The sequence below is a fragment of the Ascaphus truei genome, chromosome 3 (genome assembly GCF_040206685.1).
Source record: "Ascaphus truei isolate aAscTru1 chromosome 3, aAscTru1.hap1, whole genome shotgun sequence".
Lineage (NCBI taxonomy): Eukaryota > Metazoa > Chordata > Amphibia > Anura > Ascaphidae > Ascaphus > Ascaphus truei.
Window position 1 is genome coordinate 242,255,737 of NC_134485.1, and position 22,003 is coordinate 242,277,739.

Here is a 22,003-nt window from a genome sequence, read left to right on the forward strand (position 1 = left end):
AATCATTGCATTTGCAATGTCAGTGGGGTTTGTCAGAGTAATATCCTCCTTAGTGATATTACTTGGTTGTTGATGGCTAGAAGGCTGGAATATATTGCTGATAACCTTCCAGAAGTTAGCTGGGTTTGATGTTTTCTGGTGGAGATTGTCAGAGTAATATTGTGCTTTTGCGTGCCTTGTTTGCCTTGTGCACATGTTCCGCAGGCATCTGTAGTGATTGAGATCCTTGGTAGTGCCAGTTACTTTGTAGCTTTTCCACAAGGCATCCCTGAAATGGAGTAACCCACGGGAGGTGGGCCCCCTGTACTCTGATTCTGCATAGTGGAGCATGGGTATCACAGAGTTTTGAGAACTCGGATTGGAAATTGTCGAGCGCAGATCAGGGTCGGGAATTAAATTGATTCTGTACCAAGGGCAGTTGGTAAGGTCATCCAGAAACTGTTGTGGGTTACAGTTTATAAATATTCTAGTGAGGAGAACTTTGGGGCTTGACGTCACGCTACTGCCGCACGAAAATTAAATTTCTTACGTGGCGGCAAAATGTCGCCGCGCGCACTTGAGGAAATACCATAGGCAATCAGGTGAGAGTCCTTGAAGTGCGTGCGCACGCAAGCGCGCGGACATAGCGACACCCCGACCTAAGCCCTCAAATGTCACTGAGTTGAAGCGGTAGGGTCTGTTTGCTCAAAAATGTGAGTGACTGACCAGCATTTACAGGAAATGCTTAATTGAAGTAATTGCTGCTCAAGGGGGCGCCACCAGGAACTGAATCTAAGGCCTGGGACATAGTAGGTTCAGCCTCGCTGAGGCGGGCTGAGCCGTGCTGAACAGATGCACTAACCCCCTGCCTCTGTCATCAGCGCGGCTTTAGCAGCCGCTTCCGCATGCGTGCTGATGCGTGCGGAGGCTGAGAAAATTTGAGCAGACAGGGAAGTTTGAAATTTGCCGCTCGGGGAAGCGGAGGAGCGATCACGTGACCGCTCACAACCAATGGTAGCGAGGCACTAGCCCCGCCTCCCGCTCCTGACATGCGTCCACTCTGCCTCCGCCCCGCCCCGAGCGCTCACTGCCTCGCCTGCCAGGACAGAAAAAATGCACTATTTTGAGCAGACAAGGCAGAGCAGGAGCGCTGATCAGCGCGGCCCTAGCCACCATGCCCGAGGCCTAAAGGTTCACATACCTTTTCACACATGAACATTGAATGTTGAATCATTTGTGGATAAATAAATGTTGAAAAAGGATCATGGTTTTGTGTCATTTGTTTGATCAGGTTATCTTTATTATTAGGACTTAGATTAAGATCTCATAACATGTTAGGTTTGAAATATGTGAAAATCCTAAGGGGTTCACAAACTTTTTCTTGTGATACAGTGAGGAGGCCAAGATCAGTGTTAATGTTCAGGAACATTCTTCCAAACTCAGACAGCAGCAGCAGCAGCAGCAGCAGCAGCAGCAGCAGCATCTCCCTGATGCATCCAGTCGGGGTAAATATGGTCTTTGTTTTGTTAAGAGGTCAAAGTGTGAGGCACCCAATGGTACCATAGAGATTTGCATCCTCCTTTTATTATTCTCCAGTGAAAGTCAGGCACAATTATTTTTTTTTACATTTTTTTAAAGGCCTAGCAACTAATGTTCTACTGAGAATTAATGCAGTAATATGTTGGTACCTAGCTCATTATACTGATTTGCAGAATAAACTTGGTGCCTTGTAAATAAATGATAACAGTTTGCAAAGCATGCTTTGTCTACTTAGTAACCATATAGAAAAAGTCCATTCCTTGGAAAACCTTGTCATAGAATCACAGATTATATTGTGCTTGGTTGTATGAGGTTTTGTAGGCTACGCATGTGACACCGTTGTATGGTTTATTTAGTCACTGTGGAATCAGGTCACTGCAGTTTGGTATTGTCAGCAGGTGGTGCCATGATATTATAGAGCATTTTTAGAGTTTCTTTCTTCCTCTGTGTTGTAAACAAACAGACACACGCAGGGGAGGAGTCACACGCACACACAGATCCCTCTGCACATTGCTTTATGTGCTGCTTTGGTTGTGATCAGTTGTCTGCTCTTTAAATCAAGTACTGTACCTAAATCTGAATTTGAGCTACAGATCAGGCACGTTCAGCGCCAGTGCTGCTACTGGATCCTCACCCACCGGATTCCCCTCTGTCATCTGCAGTGACCTAATGTAGATTTCAAGGGTTAGTACATACGGCATTCACTTACTATTATTATTTTATAGGAAAAGTTGTGAACAGGCATAGTAAACTAAGATGCATATTTTATGTGGGTTTACTTTAAACCTTTATATGGCACCCAATCTCTGTTGGTTGCAAATAAAAAGGACAGATAGCAATTTAACAATTACATTTAAGGCGATAACATCCCTCAGATGTTAACTAGATATCACACACGGTAATCATTTCACATAGAAGAGCACAAGCAATGGGCAAAGATTTACAATGCAATAAGAGTGCAGTAGTAGACCACACAGAGTATGCACAGACATGTACAATGACAGCAGTCGGCGGGTCTGTCTTCGCCACAGTGAGGTGTCAGGTTATTCCTTGCACGCCTGGGAAACGTGAACGCTTCTTCTTCACCTCTTCTCAAGTCAGGCTCATAGGTGTGTCTGTATATGCTGCATGCAAACTTTTTATCAACCCATTGGGTGGGAAGGAAGCACAGACACGGACTCCCCCGCTGTGCCTGCTGCTGGCTGTGAGTGTTTCTCTCTCTCTCACACACACAGGAGCTGCTGCTGCTGCTGCTGGAGGGGATCTGGGCTCCGGATCTCAGTCTCTAGAGAAGGAAGAATAGTCCACTCCTGCCGGGCTCCTGCAGACAAGATGCCGAGCTCCTCCGCCCTGACAGCCGCGCTGCTGCTCACCCTGCTGGCTGCTGAGCCCTCGCATGGCAGTGAGTACACAGGCACCCCCCCCCCTCCTCATATGCACAATGACCGAGGCAGGGAGAAGGGGGCAATCCATGTGCAGCTGGGGTTTTATCTGTGCATGTATGTCGTTTGCATATGCAAAGATTGCACGATCCATGGATGCACAATGAGGTTGCATGGTGCAGCAGGGGTCCCCCTGTTTAGTGTCTCTAAAGGGTAGACAAACACTTGGTGTTGCTGGTGGAGCTTGCACAGCATTGCTCGCTAAAGGGTTAATGCAGGGCACAAACGAGACGTCCTCAGCTGCATGTGCGTTGTCATGCAAATGTTTAGGGTGAGAACTGCATTGTCAGCAAACAGTCTCCATGATTGCTTCACCCAGCCCCCTCCCTCCTCTTCCACTTTGTTTTAGCATTTAACACTTGTAAATGAGGGGAAATCAGATAAGAAGAATAAAATTTAAAAAAAGGTCTGGTAGATATGATTGTGAGTAAGATGCTTTAAACAAAATGGTAAGTTCCATAATATATAGTGTTATTTATAATTTCCCATTGATATAGTGGCAACCAAGTTTACACTGGTCCAATGTGTCTGATTTCAAGAAATTCCTAAATCCTTTACATACAGTGTAGGAACACATTCATTTTTGAAAGGTGTGTGAAATATGTATGTTCTAAAAGCCTTGACCAAAAGACTTCATTTTCTTTACAATGAAAGTGAAACTGTTAGTTTGTAAATAATAAAAGAAGTATGCCCCCCCTGGTGTGTAACCCCCACCCCCCCATATAAACATATAAAAAGTAATGGTACACCATGCTATCACTCTTCAGTTTCACCTACCAAATACTGTAGGACAAAGGGAACCACCAATAAAGTAAATTTTAAGGAGATGAGAATCCCTGCGAGGTGGTGGGTTACATCTACTGTAGCCACGCAGCAGGAATATACTGTATGAATGTGCTGTATATACACAGTGCCATGGGTAAAATGTTTGGAGAGAGGTTGAGTTATCAATATTACAGTGATATAATCTCCATATATTGGCTATATGCAAACGGTAAAGGTTTTTTGTTGCCTTTTTCACCCACTATAACTTAAATATATATATATATATATATCACACTTCAATATGCCATATAGCCAATAAGTTCCAATGTCATTCCACATGCACCCAGCTCAGGGTGTTTTATCTTTTGGTTTGTGGGGGATACAGCAGTCTTGCTGCCTGCCAGGGATGCTGCACAGTTCCTGCGCCAGAGGCAGAGGAGAGCTAACCATATCTTCGAGGAGACCAAGCAGGGCCACCTGGAGAGGGAGTGCGTAGAGGAGCAGTGCAGCAAGGAGGAGGCCAGGGAAGTCTTTGAGAATGATCTTGAAACGGTAAGCTGTATGGTGACTGAATTTGCTGCCTTAAATGATCTTATCAGTGCATGTTTAGAATTTGTTTCTTTACTTGAATAGAATGCAGATCAGGCGTTGGCTTTGCATGAGGTATCTAAACACTTACTTATAAGCAACTGTCAGCAGGTCAGTGGATGAACAGTTGATATTGCTGTGTTAGTTGTTGTTATGGACCATAGGAGCCACAACAAAGGGTGTTAAGAGTAGCAGGTAATTATATGTATATCATATGTGCTATAATGTTTAATCTCATCAGTAGTGACCAAGTCTATCAATTCAGGTTAAGATCATGTATTTGTTAGATCGCATGATTAATATGTTATGTGCTTCAAGCCTAAAGTGAAAAACAAGTTAATTAACTAGACCAACTTGCAATGTATTTCAGTGCTGCTCATGTACCGATTTGTAATTACAAGTACGCTTTAGTGCTTGCTACTCGCTGCCAAGTAGATTATTGATGTTCCACGTGTCTGTAAACAATGCACGTGTTGTCTCTTCCTTTTTGCAAACAAACGGTACCATGAGAGCACATTGCCAGAGGCAGTTTAAGGTCTCTGTGCTGCTACATGGGATAATAAAGTCCTTCCGACCTTATGAATGGAAGTCAGACACTTTGACCTCCTCCTGGGGTAGAAGAGAAGAATGGGTCATTACCTTTTTTTCAACTTGTATTACTGCAGCTGCGCTATCTCAACTACACATATCTGCTTTAATTAAATATTTCCCAGCGTCTTACCTTCATTACTTAGATCAAACTGGCCCAACCTTAGTCCTCAAGGGTCACTAAGATGCCAAGACTTCTCTAACATGTAATTAACTAATAATAAACCATGCTCTAATTATCATTTAAACATCTTGCTTAGTTATATACTGCCCTAAAAACCTGAACTGTTAATGGCCCTTGAGGACTAAACTTGGACCACGCTGACTTAGATCTCTTATGTATGGGGTTGGAAGTGAATCCGCAATGGGTGCTTCTAGCATCGACAGTAAGTCTGTGCTATAAATATCATGTGAAATCCAATAAACGAATATCCAGAGAACAGTCAAATAATGGCTAACAGATGCATATCTGATTGTAAAACAAGCCCGGTGTTGTGTGGATTAGTAATAACTAAACGCCTCACCTAAAACTACCAAGGAGCAGAATGCAGGGAGAGCAGTGTCTGACCTGTACTGTCCAGGAGCGGGTCCCACGTCAGCGGAGCTCTCCCGTGATGTAGACAGGTTCTTCCCGTGGCTCCGTGTCCTGAGGTTTTTTCGTTGGTCCACACTGGCTGGAATTGAAAATGCTATACCAGGTGAAATTGGGTAAATATACTCACAACCTGTTGGATAAGAGCAGCTGTGCCGTCTTTGTTCATGTCGCGTGCTTCAACCCCGTAGGACGAGGCAAGAAAACATGGATAGGGCTAAGCCCTATCCTTCTTTTCCTAGATTCCTATGCACTGGCTGTCTTATTTGGTTCTTTGCAGGGTCCAAATGTAGCATTTGCTTCTCCAAATAGTGATGCCTGCTGTCCTGAGCTCAGCAAATTGTTACAAATTTGCAGGTAATGTCCTTGTGCTGGAACAGCAACATGTCCTAAATATTGATTGAGTTTAGCATTGTCCCAGCATGGGCTTGGGATGTAGAGAGGGAAGCGTGACAAAAAAAAAGAGACCGAGTTCGGCTGAGTCCCCGCTGGCACTGAGCGCGCTCATGCTTGGATAGCGCTCCAAGCATGAGCGCCGGGTGTCCTGCTTGTACGCGCGTGCGCGAGGGGGAGGGGCATTGCGGGTAGTTGAGCGCGCAGCTAAGTATAGTGTTTTTGTTTACCTAAGTGCCGATCGCGGATGAGCGTGTGTGCCCACGCACGAGCGCCGTGGGGACTTATAAATATATATTTAAGTAACCGCCGCAAGCGCCGCCCACTCGGCGCTATCGGGGACTCAGCCTAAGGAAGGCAGGCCACTGATGTACTACTTAAAAATAAAAAAAGATGGCTCTGGCCCTTCATTACCACTGTGTCGGGCTCTGATATGTGCTGTTGATAGGCTGATCTCAAATCAGATTGGTTCAATCACTCTGAGGGTAAAGATGCTGACGTTCTGCTATTTTCCAATCTTGTTAAAGAAACCGACACATGATTATAATGATTTTGTGGCACTGTTTTTAATGAATGTAAAATGTTTTCTTGTTTTTGTATTCTTGATACGGCAGCTTCTGTGCATTCAGCTTGGGCCACAGCTAGAAATCATATTCATGAAATACCCCAAGCATTTTTTATAATGTTATTTGTAATACTTTAAGCTGAATAACTACGTTGGTAAGTGCAGTCCCAGGTAAAACGTACCTCCTGGGTGTTTGCTTAAGATGTTAGAGAGATTGCTAGAGGAGTTATGTTTGTAGTGTTATACAAGGGACCTCGAAGAAAGTGCAACTTTCTTACAGACGATATAAAATGCCTCCCTGATAAATGATTAACAGCTTTTGTATTTACTCGGGCTTCTCTAAATGTCAAAGTAGTATTTTTTTTTTGTTTTGTTTTTTTTTAATCATATCATTAATGAAGTACTTTACTTAAACAGACATCCAGTTTTCTCACAACAAGACAGATTTTTTTTAATTAAGGATGGTCTACTGTGAAAGGGGTGATTTCTGGTATGTTTATGTGTGATAAACCTTATGCATATGAAGTGATATATTAATAAATAATATAATACGCATCTTAACCTTTTTGATGTACAGTAATAATAATTCTGGAAAAGGTGTTGTGGTTAAATGCTTTCACTATATTGCAGTGCTAATGTTTGATGCTACATAAGATTATGGGCCATATTTAGTAATTTGTGCTGTCCTGTAAGATGCCTTCATAGCTCAATCATTTGAATGGGCTGTAAGGTGTCTTCCGACACTAGAAGGTATATTGTGGCACTACACCTCATAGTAAATGAGTGACCAGTCCAGTAGAACATTTAATTTTAGTTTCTTTAAAGAAATTTATGTTAGATTCAACTTTTCACCATACCAACATTATATAGTGTCAAACCATCTAGCTGTTTTCAGTTCTGGATAAATAGTAATACAATTATTTTCTTGGGATCTTTAAATATGGCAGCCAGCGAGACCATCCTTCATATCTCATTGGGAGACGGACTTAGGAGAGACATTAGAAGATTAGGAGTGGGATGAAATATTTCTAGCGGCCGCAAAAAGTTCAATTTGTACCTCACTGAAGGAGAATGCATATAAAGTGATGATGAGGTGGTACCTCACCCCATTAAAAATTTTCAACATTTGTGAAAGGTTACTCCCCATTGTGTCCTAAACAATGCGGAGAGCAAGCACACCTGTTACACATGATGTGGTCTTGTCCTCGAATATCTCCCACTTGGGTGAAAATTCAGGATTGGTTACAGAGGATATTGGATCTCGAAATCCCACGGTACCCCTGACTTCCTTTTGAACAGACCAGCACGAGAGTTGTCCGGAGACAAAAAATAAATTAATTGCACACTTTGCGACAGCAACGAGGTGCGAGATTGCAGCATTATGGAAACGGAAGGATTCTCCATCGTTACCTAAAATCAGGAATACAATTTGTTTGTCTGTCAGATGGAGAAGCTCACAAGCCTGGTAAATGATACAGGCACTAAATTAAAAAAAGTGTAGCTACCATGGTTAGCAAATTCAAACATCCCAGGCGTGAGCATGGCCACAATATTGCTATAATAGTATCAGGTGCGTTCTCGTTCGGTTGGGGACTGATGATTGTATTATGGTGTTGGTTAGTCTAGAACCCACGCCTCGTGAGGGCGGTCGTGGAGCCACATGGAGAACAGATAACAATATAGTGAGTTGTGATACAAACCATACAAATGCAAGACAGACGCGGAGATGATCCCTACAGCTCCCTCCCCATCCCCTCCTTTCCCTCAGGTTGTGTTTCCCGTCTTTTTCTTTTATACTATGCCTCTTAAGTCATGTTTATGTTTACCAGCGTGTCTGTTTGAACACTATGCACATGATGTATTGCCTCATGGATGATGTTCAGAGCAAAGTTCATGTTGTGTAAACTGTATTATGAAAGTAAAAAAAATTTAAGTTGAAAAAATAAATATGGCAGCCAGTGTTAACTTTAAGAGATTTGATCACTACCCGTCTAAATTACTTGAATCACTGCAGCATTTGTAACTTGCTTAGGATCACTCTTGTGACTACGAGTATTGTATAATCTATGTTCTGTAGCACTTTTTAATTTTTGTTTTACGTTTGAAAAGTTATTATCAACGTATTGATTATGAAATAAACATTACCATTGCTTGACCATGTGTTCAAGGCCTACGTGCTTCACCTATATTATGTGTTCCATGAGAAATGATCACTTCATGCCTGCCGGCAGAACATAGTTTTCTGCTCTGTTCTACCTACTGATGTCACTACATTAATTGGATGTTATTGACGGATGGCACAATGCTATTGCTATTTTCACTCGTGGCTGACTAGATTTGTGAAGAAGACGCCTAGAATAAGTAATATTTTGCATGATATTTTTTTTTTTAGAAATACTAATTCCAATAACGTGTTGAGCTCTCTTATCCTCTAACACGCACCAATACACACGATTTCCCATCTGCCGTCAATGTAGTACAGTAAGCATCAGTCGCGGAGGGCACAGAGCTAATAGCTGTGTGTACACACTGGCCTGGAGGGCTCCCGAGTTAATTGTTGCGCAATAAATAAAGAGCACTGCGCTGGATAACCTCCAGATACTCGGCTCCAGGCTAAACACATTTGAGGGCAAACACATTTTGGTTTGGGACCTTTTTGGAGCACTTAAATAACTTTTCTGCTTATTAACACTACCAAAACATTACCATGTAACCTACCAGGTTCCTTTCCGTGTAACCGCAGTACAAAATCTAGTTTGTCTTCAGAAGTTTTCCTTTGCACACTACTCACTTTCTGCCCACAAACAATGTGCCAGTCATGGCCTCTATACAGGGCCTGTCATTCACATATTGGTTTTGGACAGCGCCGTTATTGGCTGTTACATGCACAGGGCACTAATTGGACTTCTGAGATAGTGATACTAAAAGTTCAGTTTACGTTCCCCAGATGTTTCCTCTTGCTACAGCAGCTTTCAATAATATTCCTTGGGGTTTTGTTGGCTCTAATTGTTGGCGTAACACTTTAAATTAAAGAGAAGGCGAGAAAAGATCTCTGTTGGCATCAGTCAGGATAGTTGCTGTATAAGCTCCAGCTAGCACTTCTAATTCATTTGTATCCTTTTGTGAAAAGAGACAAAGGGGCAATGTATGTGACTGCTGCAGAACATAGAGCTATTATCCTGCTGGCGTCCCTAACCGCCATCGTTTAGGATAGTTACTTCACACAAGATGTTTTTGTACTCTGCCTTTTGTCATTTGCCTTTTAAGTGATGCGTTTCCTCATTTAAACAAGAAATATAAGGACACACTAGCAGTCTCCAACAGGTTTTCAGTATGACAGCCTTTGTATAATATTGACACGTGTTCTCACTGTGTTACAGAAATGTGTGATCTATGAAACGATCTCAATTTAAATGTGAACGCATAAGGGTTAAGTGTGTACTGGCCTCTGCATTTTTCCACGTTTCTTTTGTATTTTTGTTTCTAAATTGAGCTGTGACTGTTTTCTGCCGGGCTTTACGTTATAGCACTTTCATCGAGGATTATCAGTAAATGAACAGTAGAGAGTTATTTTGAGGGCAAATGAACACATCGTTTCTATTTATAATATATATATATATATATCTATCTTATGCATTAGCCTATTGCCTCGCATAAAATCAACCGTTTGCTTTAGAACTGGTGTTTCAGGACATTTAAAGAATATTCCATGAAAGACTTCTCATGTGAGTGAGCGATCGCTTCGTCATGGACGAATCCTCCTCCTCCTCCTCCGTTCCTCTTCCTCTAAAATCCTGGAGCGCAGAATGCGACCTCCCCGGCAAAAACTAGCAGGGTTGTTAGGACGTAGCTCCTACGTCCTTGGATCCCTGGAGAGCCGGACCCCATGATGTAGTAGGTAGGTCCTGGGGGAACCCAAAGTGGTAATAAAAGACCTTTTGAAATATATAAAACATTCTTGTGATTGCATACGCTTTTAATAAAACGTCTAAATCAGTCCCTTGTGTCTTTTAGCTTTCTAAAACTCTTCTTGCAGGCAACTGCCAATGTACTTAATGTGTCATTATTGAGCTATTTTAGGAATTGTGAATCTATAATAACGTCCTAAATCCAAATGCGTGGAAACTCAACACTTCTGCTGGCACTGGCTGATACTGTTGGATCCAAATGGTCTCATATGTCGTCTAGTCACGTGTCTATATAAATCTGCTTTTGGCTGTTTGAGATATCGCAGAGTGTAATTACCAGAAATATGGATTATACTTGTCCTCGACCTACTTTTAGGTATTTTTGTTGGTTGGCTATTATAATTGTTATTCTAATTCAAGACCTTTAATAACTAGAGTCGGTGTGTCTGTTATCTGCATACTTTTCAGTCATATAATGTGCAAGTGCTTAAGTTTACATTTTCTAAATGGATACTTCAAATGTTTAATGATGTTCTCCTGAAAGGGCTTGTGCAGTATGTTTAACATGTATGCATTGCAGCCTGTGCATTATATAATTTATTTCGCTCTTGCTTTTCTTTCCTTTTTGAGCATATCCTGTTTTAGAAAATGTGGCAGTCATTGTGTTTGGCAAATTCCGCCCCATTTCAATTTTCGATCTTCCGGGCCACTTCCACCCCCCCTCCCCCCTTTTTTTTAATTATTGAATTTTTTATTTACGCTGTTGCACTACTCTTGCGTGTGTTTTTTTTAATTTATTTTTTATTTTTTATTCTTATGATCCATTGCATCAACACAAAACATAGAACAAGTCCCAGTATTTAATTATGGGACATTCCAAAGTGACTTCGTACTAACCTTGATGGATACGTTGAAGTGCTGTAGTATACTGCAGGGGTGCGCATAGTGGGAGGCACGCCCCCTAGGGCATCCCGGGAGAATTTCCAAGGGGGGCGTGGCGGCTACAGAGGTCCCGCGCTCTCCCCCAAGGCCTTTAAATTAAATGCCGGGGGGACCGTGCAAGGCCTCTGCAGCTTCTCCTACCTGATCTGTGGTGACGCGTCGCCATGGTAACGGGCGGCAAATGACGCTGCAGGGTTCATGTGACGTTGCGTTGCCAAGGCAACGTGACCTCATGACTCCGTGACGCCAGAGCCGAAGAGGAGGGTGGCGTGAGCCGAGATATACAGTACTTGTCGATTGTAAAGTCCAAGGTGCTACCTTCATCCAGTGATTTCAGTAAAACAATAATCTAGGTGTAGCCAGGTCCCCCCTTGCGCACTCACCCCCTCCTTCTGTTACGCGAGCCGCGCGTTGTTGTAGTTGCGGCCGGTTGCCAGGGACGCGGTCGGGCCGGTTGCCGGGGACGCGAGCAGGCCGGTTGCCGGGGACACGTTCGGGCCGGTTGCCGGGGCCGCGATCGCGTTGCTGGGGTCTCGGCGGTCCGTGGAGTAGGGCGCCGCCATTGGAAGATAGCTCGCGCATGCGCAGAGGTAAGCCCGCGAAGCCCTAGCCTACCAGGGAAGGTATTGGCCAGGGACTACAGATCCCATGAGCCTTAGGGAACCCCATGTGACGCCAGGGAGCCAATAGGGCTGCAGAACCTCCCTGCTTGCAGGGAATGGATACATTTCGCGGGGTTTTTGCACACAGCAGTTGGTGACGGGAGCAGCTAGGGGAAGGAGGTAGGGTGCAGGGGTCAGTGACTCTCTGCACTAGGCCAGCAATCCCCTAGGCCCCAGATAGCCCTGAGTCATCCTAGCTGAGTATTGTAGGGACAGGCCCTAGGTTAGGGACCCTGTCCCATTATCTATTGGCTAGTAGTGTACCACGAACATTGATCGGTTGCTAAGAGGGAGCTGGACTATCTCCACGGAGACCAAGTTAGCAGTGACTGCGGCCTGCTGGCAGCAGACAGACCCTAGCCAAAGTAAAGACTGTGCGGAGCTGCGGTGATATTATCCACGCCGGAATTCACCCCACGCGTAGGAGGATATCCCGGCGACTCAACCCCAGTGGTATAGCAGCACCCGTGGCTGGAGCCCGGGCAGGTAACCCACAAACTCACGTGCACCAACAAGGCCTATCACCAGACATAGTGGCTGCGCAGTCACACACACACATTGGTATATGACTTGGGAGTGCGAGACAGTGGGTTGGGGTTACTGGACACAGGGTGGGATCACTCTTTGGAAGATGAGCGTCCGCCGCGACGCATATGGTGTTAGCGTCCGCCGTGGCGCTTAAGGTGTTAGCGTCCGCCGTAACGCATAATGTGTGGGCACCCGCCGTGGTGCAAGTTAGCGTTAGCGTCCTGCGAGACGCCGTAGTCAGGTTACCCTTAGCGAGGGATACTTGTTGCTATCTGTTGATGTTACCCGTTTCTGTGCATGTTAGTAAAGTTATTAGTCATTATCAATTCCGTTGTACGTGGTTATTGATTGTCCTGCGAGGAACCACTCCCTCTCTGGTGGGAGCCATCGCTGGTGGAGGCGCTGCACCTATTGTAAGTGGATGTCCATAGTATTGTATTGCCCCAGGTTCCCCGTGGCGGAAGCTCAGCCCTCCTGGTTGCAAAACAAGTACAGCACCACCCTAATAAGTAGTCAGATACACCTACACACCTAAATCTCACTTAGGGTGGGGGTAATAGGGCTACATAGGATAAGTCTGTCTTTATCTTTCTGGCTTTGCTTGCACTTTAATAAAATGTGATTTTGTGGGGGGGGTTTTACCCACATAAGCTGAATAATGTATCTGACACTTATTTGTATAAGTTATTGAGGCACATGAATATATAACCTCTGTTCAGTTAATGTAACCATGTATTTGTAATCATGTCTCGATATCATTACTCGGTGCCCAGGACATACAAAACGAGAGGCAACTCTCAATGTATTTTTTCCTGCTAAAACATTTTATAAATAACATGAGCACTGCATCACATTTGACCGTTAATAGCAGGGGACAATGAAAAAAGTAGGTTCACTGTAGTTTAATATCTTGGAATATCTTCTGCATGCAGAAGGCTTCTTTCTTTTCAAGGTGAGAAGAGGGTTAATGCATAGTTAACAATGCATTCGCTTTTATTCCGGTGAATGGAAGTTACTTTGTTGTTTACTACGCATCACCCTGCTTGTCACTATATTTCATAGGGCGAGGAGTGTGATGGTAGTACATCTTATCCTACTACTGTTATAACTGCTAATATACACAGATTTGTTTTTTTTTTAATTGCGGCTTTATTAACCAAGTTAATGTTTCAATCCCTTACAGAGGACCTTCATCAGGACCTATGAAAAGGTGTATTGTAACTTAAATATAAAGATACCTTCTGATTGCAGACCAGCTCATGTGATCCTGGGAGGGCTTTGCTTTTATTTTCTAACTGGTTGTTAATCAAAAATAAATACCTGAACCAGGAGAAATTAAATGTAAAAAAAATCAACAACCTTGTAAATATAATACAAGCTAAGCGTAGAGGATTGATACAAATACACCAACTGTCGGCATACAATGTATTAAGGTTAGAAAATGTAAAACTGGGGAGATTGCATTCCCCAATGGTCAGTTTTACTATAATACCAACTAAAGTATTATGTAGAACAGTGTGTGGTTTTTTTTTAAAATTTTTTTTTTTTACTTTTTGATTAAGGAACCCTATAAATATGGTGTGAAATTCTGTGTATCCCCAATCCTCTCTAATAGTGAGTCTGAGATCAAATGCATTGTAAGGAACCCCAACCCTCTCTAATAGCGCTTCTGAGATCAGATGCATTGTAAGGGACCCCAACCCTCTCTAATAGTGCGTCTGAGATCAGCTGCATTGTAAGGAACCCCAACCCCCTCTAATAGTGAGTCTGAGATCAGATGCATTGTAATGGACCCCAACCCCCTCTAATAGTGAGTCTGAGATCAGATGCATTGTAAGGAACCCCAGCCCTCTCTAATAGTGAGTCTGATATCAGATGCATTGTAAGGAACCCCAACCCCCTCTAATAGTGAGTCTGAGATCAGATGCATTGTAAGGAACCCCAACCCTCTCTAATAGTGCATCTGAGATCAGATGCATTGTAAGGAACCCCAATCCTCTCTAATAGCGCGTCTGAGATCAGATGCATTGTAAGGAACCCCAACCCTCTCTAAAAGAACAAATGACCTGAGAATTGCAGTGGACTCTTTAGGGATGCCCAGGGAACACAAAGGTACCTAGGAGCCCCTGTTAAAAAACCACTGGTGTAGAACAACAGGCGTATGGTGGCAGCACACGGTAACGAGAGAGATGGCTACAACATTAATTACATCATCTTCCCAGTAATGGATTCCCAGGGTAATGGATACCAGTTTTGTTATATCAATATTAACATATACTTATCATGGATCTTTTCTAGTTGTGTTTCCTTCTGCTATTAGACTCAAATGAGTTGGTTCGACCTGACGTTTTCAGTGTGCCACGCAAGTAGTATTTCAGGTATTCAGACTCCTGCCTTCAATAAAACATCTTTTTCTTTTTTTTTCTCCAACAGGAATATTTTTACCCTAAATACTTAGGTAAGTTATATTTTTGTATCTGACATTTTGGTGGATTATTCTTTACCCGCAGCGTCCGTTTCATGGAGTGCTGATTACAGCGTCCGGTTGCTTTTCTGGGTTTCTTTTGTTTCTTGTTTTGTTATATAGACTGTAGTTGAACTCTGGGAAAAGGAATGCAAACACTGATAAGGAGGCAGCCAGCGCATTTTTTTTATAATAAACACTTGCGGTGTTAAACAATATGTGTAGATAAGCTTAAGAAAATGAAAACTTTGGAAAGAGATTAAAAAGTAATAGCTTGATATACGTTGCTTTAAGATAAGCCTCTTCTTGATTTTGGGTGACAATTTGGACAGTGTTAGGCCGAGGCACCGCTGCGGTCGGCGGCTACGCGCGCGCAGGCCGTCAGCCCCTTACCTCCAGCCTGGAGGTCCCTGCTGGCTCCATCCGACGGGGCTGACTGCGTGCTGTGACGCGTCAGCCGGCTGGAGCTGCAAGCTTCTGGTGATCAGAAGCGCTGACGCGTCACGTGGTGCACGAATCAGCCAATGAGGAGGGGTGCTACGGGAGGGAGGCGGCTTGGGAGGGAAGTTTGTATGGCACCGTGCATAGCTCGCTCCTCGCTCCCCCCCTCCCCCCGTGCCCTTTTTGCAGGCTGCATACATTCACTCCTCTGCACAGCTGATTTGGGAGAGACTGTGAACGCATCTTTTAAAAATAATATTCCATGTTTATGATCTCCCCGTTTCCTGGCTGCAGCATTGATAATTGATGTGGTAAAACTACGACTCTTCTAAGTAGGATCACAGTCTGGCTACGCGATTTATCTTTAATTTGAGAAGGATGGGGACACATTTTGGGTGCTGTCTGTGGGGCTGCCGCTGTGCGATGCTGTTACCGAGGTGCTTCTTTGTTTGATGGCCCCGCCCCCACGTCATGCCCGCACCCACCCGACCCCGTTTTGGCCACCCAACAGTGACTTGCACGCGCCACCGGCAAGCAAGGCAGCCGTGCAGACTCGTGCAGCGGGGCCTTAGTATAAGAGAAGCAGCCATAGTATTGAGATTCCCCCACTAAGTACTTTGGGTTATTTTTCTTTCTTCTTAAATGACCACTCAGGTCTTCCAATGTACCCTCCTTTTTACACGGTGTTTTAACTGCAACACCACGAAGAAGAGAGGTTTGTTCTTTTCCAGAAGAACCAGAACCACCCCAACTCTGTCTGTCTGTCACACTGACATCACATAGAGAAGATGAATAACTCTCTTGGAATGTTACACCTGTTTAGAATAGAGATGCTGGATGTAGACATGCACATTATTTGCCCTTGTAATGCACTACTTCCTAGAGGATCGGATACATTTAACATTGGACAATTGCAGTTTAGATTTACTGTATTCATACAGATGTAGTAAGCCTTACTGTCTTCGCAGCGACAGCAGTGGAAGCGACACGAAGGATTAATGCTGCGCGGGGGGGTCCCATTCGGAAGCATGGACCCCTTGCTGCTAGATCGCGGCAGACACTGTCCCTTGCGCTGCAGATTTTTGCTTGTTCATCCGCAGCGCCGGGGAGAGTAAGTCTTACTATGTCTTTACATCATAAGGAAATATCACCACGCCCTATAGTCCTAAGGATAATCGTAAGGAAGAGGTGAGGTAAAGTTTAGAAAGGCGTACTTATGGTTTCTTAACTGCTCTAAATCTGTCCTGTGACACATTATTGGACCGGGAGCATTTATGATGGAGTGAACCTAAGAAAGGGCTCAGATGTGGTCGTGAACTACATGATAGAGTAGATCCCAAAGTGAACTGCTGCTGTAAACCCTAACAAACCCTTTGTAATACGTTGTAGGCCCCTCTAGCAGCGAAGGGGTTAAGAAACATGTCCACAGCTTCAATAATATATATATATATATATATATAGTGAAATGTAAATGTGCTTTATATCTCAACCTGTACTGCCAAGTAATAATCTCTTCTCCTTAACTTCAAACCCTCCTTTTTTCTCTCCCCTCCCTGCCTTCGTTAACTTTTTGCTGATATATATATATATATATATATATATATATATATATATATATATATATATATATATATATATATATACTACTTAATTTGACAAAAATCTAAGTAAAGAGTTATTTAAAAACAAAAAATATGGTGTCTACTATCATTCGAAGAGAAAAAACAATATATTGTTCTGCCGCATTAACGTGTAACATCTATCATTCTGTTAATTGCCAGTCTGCAGTTACTGTTTTTAGTTAAGATGCTGGTACAGCCAAGCAGTCTTTGCCATTTAATTAAAAGAGCCATTTCATTCTTAGTAGTCAAGTCTTCCAATTTTTATTAACGTGCAGATAAGCCACACACCCTGATTATTTGTGGCTGGCCTGCTTTTTATTCTTTTTTTCAGTAACTGTAGATTTTTTTTTTTTTTAAATAAATATACACGTTCTCTTCTCTCTCTCTTTTCTCTGTCCCTCCTCGCTCCTAATCGACCAGAGTCTGTAGAGCAGCATGTCACAAACCAATCTTCTGTGGACCAGAGTAAACATCAGTTTAGTGGTGTAGAGCTGATACAATATGGTCTGGCACATAGTGGATAGTAATAAAATATACTTCTGTCAAATCAGAATTGTTTAAATATATTTTTATGGTGTGTGTGTGTATATATGTGTGTGTGTGTGTATATATTATTATTATTATTATTTATATATATATATATATTATTATTTATATATATATATTTTTTAATAAATTATTTGAAGCTGTAGTATAATATAACTTTCTGTTCTGCAGATTGCATTCAGCGTTTTGGGTTTCCATATCAGAAAGATCCCGGTCTCACCACATGCATACACAGTAAGTAATCCTCCCGATTTTTTCCATTTGCAAAGTGAATTCTCTTCAACAAAGATTAGCTGGTGTATATGATTTATTATTTTGTATTTTTTTTTTTGGATACAAAATGTGACATTTTGTTGAATGTGTCCCGCAGACATACTGAAAAATACTAAATGATAAGCTTTGTACGCTTCTCAAGGTTGTTATGTTTTTGTTTATTTATTGTTTATTACCATTCAAATCGGTCTCTTAAACCACACACACATTTCATGTGACATGATGAGCACAGACTTAAATCCAGGCACTTATGTACTTATTTTTTAGAGCAGGTGTTTGTGGGTAGCTTACAGTTTTGAATGGTTACCCAAAGTACAATAGTTGATTCCTATTGTAGATGGCAATCCCATTAAAACTTTTAAAGGGGAGCAGATGGTGATCCTATTAGAGCTGTGTAGAAAATGTGTTGGGCTGTTTTTGACATAATAGGGGATAGTATTCTCACACTGACACAGTCTGACTCTACATGGGAAATCTAGGACCTGAAAAATAAGGTTACGGGGCACTTCATCTAATTCTTCGTATGTTCTTCTTCATTAATCAATCCTCCACCTGTTCCTTTTTTCTTTTTTTTTTTAATTACGCTAATTTGTGTTCAAAATCTTTTTGTTTTCAGGGTTTGTGGGCCTGCTTGATGCTCTAAGATGGCTATTTATCAAGGGCACAGATGTTGCTTTTTAACTGTAAATTCCTTTTCGTTGTCTCTGAGCATCAACAAATCAAGCAATTTTTCCACTTGTGCTTGATTTTGCAATGTGGGTAATAGTTATAAGAGGAATTGGAAAGGAGCTTCTTGATCCACATATAATGAATGTATTCAATGCTATAGCTTCACTTTATTTCTTACAAAATCTCTCCCACATTTGACCTTTAAATCATTACTTTGACTACCAATCTTAGTCCAATATTCTTTTTCAGGACCTTGATATTGTACATGAACAACCGTTTATAATGTCCTTTAGGATACATTTAAATACCTAAAATTAGTATTCCGCAATCATTTACAGCACCTGTACAATATATATTTCTCTTGCTGTAGCACTACTTCCTCCCCCCCCCCCCCCTTCTGGGAAATCTTGCTATTGCTACATTGGTGCTTGTTACCTGTGAGAGTCCAGGAGAGATGAGTTTACGCGATGGTAAGGGGAAACAGAACAGGCTTTTGGTGATCCTTCAGGTTCTTCTCGTGGTGTCAGCGCCTCCAGTCATAGCAGGCTCCAGGGTTCCTGGAGACAATCCCCACCATGACAGACTTCTCGCATACCCCTACCCAATAGACTGTTACTTAGGCAGCGGTATATAAAAAGGATTATTTATTGAAGCAACCACTGCAGTTGATATTACAGCGCATGCATCATCTTTTTGAATGGGTCCCGGACCTCTGGATGGTACCGGCCTTCTAGCTGTGTTGAGGCCTTTGCTCTATTCCGATCTTGGGGAGGCAAACAACCCCAGGAGGGGCTGAAGGCCTGTCTCTCTGTCCCAGCCGGGAGAGACTCAGAGCTCAACTCCTCTACCCCATGAGGGGGAGAGCTGGACTGACACTAATTTTGAACACTTCCTCTCTCAGGCAGAGGGGGGGAGGGCACAAGGTCTTCACGATTATTGGCTGTACACAGACCCAGTTTCACCTCCACCCCAGTCATTCAGAGAGGCAGCATGAGGAGGGGGGGGGGTATAAACCCACAGGATAGCCTGACACTGCCTGTAGCATACAGCATGTCAGGAGGCAGAAAGTATAGTCTGGACCAGCCATGGCTACACTCTCCCCTTAGGTTAAATTCCCATGTCCTCACTGGGATCAAATTTGGGGCACCATCCAGTAACCTGAAGCCTGCAATACACTAACAGATTAAATCGGTTGTCCTGACATAATCAATACACCGTTTACAGACATCACTACCCATATCATCCACTGATTACAGTGATGACAAATATAAACAATTCTTCCATCTCAAGAATGATTGCATCCCTAACAAATTGCATTTATTTTTTTTAGCTCTATTCCTATCACTATGGAGGACTAGATAAATAATACTTGTACAGAGCTTATTCATTTGTGAATTTTAATTTTCGCTCAACCCATTTGAAACATATACTTATTAAAAATAAATTTTTAGGTTTATTTCACCCATCATTGCAATATTATTGCTTTATAGCGTGCAACATTTTGGGGGCATTCCTTGTTTCTTCTGCTACACCAGGGGTGTGCAAACTTTTTTGTAGGCTCTCTCTCCCCCCCCCCCCCTCCTTTTCTCTGCGTTTCTGATGTAACAACGTCGCGTTGCCATGGCAATGTAATGTCATGTGACCCACAGCAGCGGAAGTTAAAGTCGCGTTGCCATGGCGACACGTCACCAGAAGACGCCGGAGAGCAGGTAAGAGAGTATACAGAAGCCTCGCGCGCTCTCCTGGCATTGAATTTAAATGCTTTCTGGAAAAGCACGGGGCATCTGCAAGGCCTCGAGCCCCCCTACCCCCCAGAAAATGTCACGCCCCCCAGCTTGCGCACCCCTGTGCAACACCATAGCAGACAGAGGTCAAGAAGGTTGTAAGAAAAAGACAGAATGGAAAGAAATCTCCATAGAAGCAAAACTCCTCTCTCCCCTGTCCCTCCTTAGGCCGCGCTTATAGTGCTGGCGATGGCGACGCGACCGATGCTGTCGCCACCAGCGAAAGTTATCATTTGTTTTTTTTAGCGACTCTCGCCAGTGACGTCACTAAAAGGGGCGGGCCGCGCAATTTGATTGGTTTAGAGACAGTCACATGTGGCAACTGTCTCTAAAAAAAAAATCAAATTTAGCCGGCTTCCACATTTTCCGTTGCGCTTACTATAAGCGCTTGCGACGGAGTAAATTGATTTGTTTTGGAGCGCCGTCGCCAGGCACTATAAGCGCAGCCTTAGACGCCAAATACATGATTTAGGTACTAGCTGTAAACACTGGTTACAAATGAAAGGATCTAATACACGTTATCCCAGAGGAATGCAGAAGAGAGAGTGAGTGTATGGGAAATTGATCACAGAAGATAAAGCCAGGGAGGGGAAAATATGCATGTGCATGATGAGGTGAGAATAATGTAGGGTTAATGCTTTTTCACGTAGATGTAGACCCCTGATCATGGAGGGTTACATATATGTATTAGTGCGTTGGGAGAGATTATTTGTCTAGATTAGGTGTTGGTCCTCATCACACTGTGTCAAGGCTATATCAATCCTAATTGTGTACTGTGTTTAAATAGATCTAAATGTATAGTATAGCTCAACTCCATTATAGAGCGTTCCTCGGGGGCCACCCGATCCGACCGCGCTATAACTGAGGTCGCGCTAATTTAGAAAAAAAATGGCTGCCGCGCGCCTGGGAGGAGGTGGAGTGAGGCGCCGGCAGCCCTACATGTCCCCTAGCAGCCACTGTAGTTCTCCCAGCATTCCCCGCACTCCCCTCAGCAGCTCCACACCATCCAACCATGGATTCCCGCAACTATCCTCCAGCCTCGCATCTATTCCCCCCCCCAGCCTCACACTGATCCCCACACTGCCCACTCCAGCCTGGCGCCGATCCCCGCACCGACCCCCCTGCCTCGTGCCGATCCCCCAGCCTTGCACCGTTAATCCCCCCCCCCCCACCAGCAGCCCCACGATGCCCCCAAAGGTGGGCTGTGACATCAAAGGTAGGGGGTGTGCTGTGTGCTGTGTGTGCAGTGAGTGTATGCAGTGTGCTGTGAGTGTGTGCAGTGTGCAGTTAGTGTATGCAGGGTGCTGTGAGTGTGTGCAGTGTGCTGTGGTGTTTGCAGTGTGCTGTGAGTGTATGCAGTGTGCTGTGAGTGTATACAGTGTGCAGTGTGCAAAAAAAATAATAATTTTTTTAATCAGTATCTTGAATATTTGTGGAAGTTTGCTCCATGCAATTTTCAATATATGTCAACAATATATTTTTTGACATATTGTATTGCAATCGTATTCTTCTTTGAGTGCTGGGAAAACACCTTGTGTTATACATTGTAACTTTGGAGGAAAATAGGGTTCCTTCCTGTTCACGTGCATCACATTTGTATTTATCTGTCAATATGCTTCATTTTAGGTGCTGCTAAAAACTTTATACTTTCAGTTTAACATGATGTGTTCATAATGTTTCTAACTTGTAGGCAGAGGATTCAAATGGCTGTCC

The 22,003-nt window shown here is 43.2% G+C and overlaps 1 protein-coding gene across 2 annotated transcripts in view; it reads left to right on the plus strand.

The window, feature by feature from the left end:
* The first annotated feature begins 2,009 nt into the window (after positions 1-2,009).
* The window catches only part of GAS6 (growth arrest specific 6), a 76,039-nt gene continuing 56,045 nt past the window's right edge, over positions 2,010-22,003 (plus strand). The window contains exons 1-5 of one of the 2 annotated variants that reach the window (XM_075590465.1): positions 2,010-2,202; positions 2,754-2,920; positions 4,111-4,277; positions 14,925-14,949; positions 17,736-17,798. In XM_075590465.1, the coding sequence (XP_075446580.1) occupies positions 2,851-2,920; positions 4,111-4,277; positions 14,925-14,949; positions 17,736-17,798 (325 nt within the window). In that variant the 5' untranslated portion in view covers positions 2,010-2,202; positions 2,754-2,850. The remainder of the gene's footprint in view (positions 2,203-2,753; positions 2,921-4,110; positions 4,278-14,924; positions 14,950-17,735; positions 17,799-22,003) is intronic. The other variant, XM_075590466.1, reaches the window with a different exon arrangement.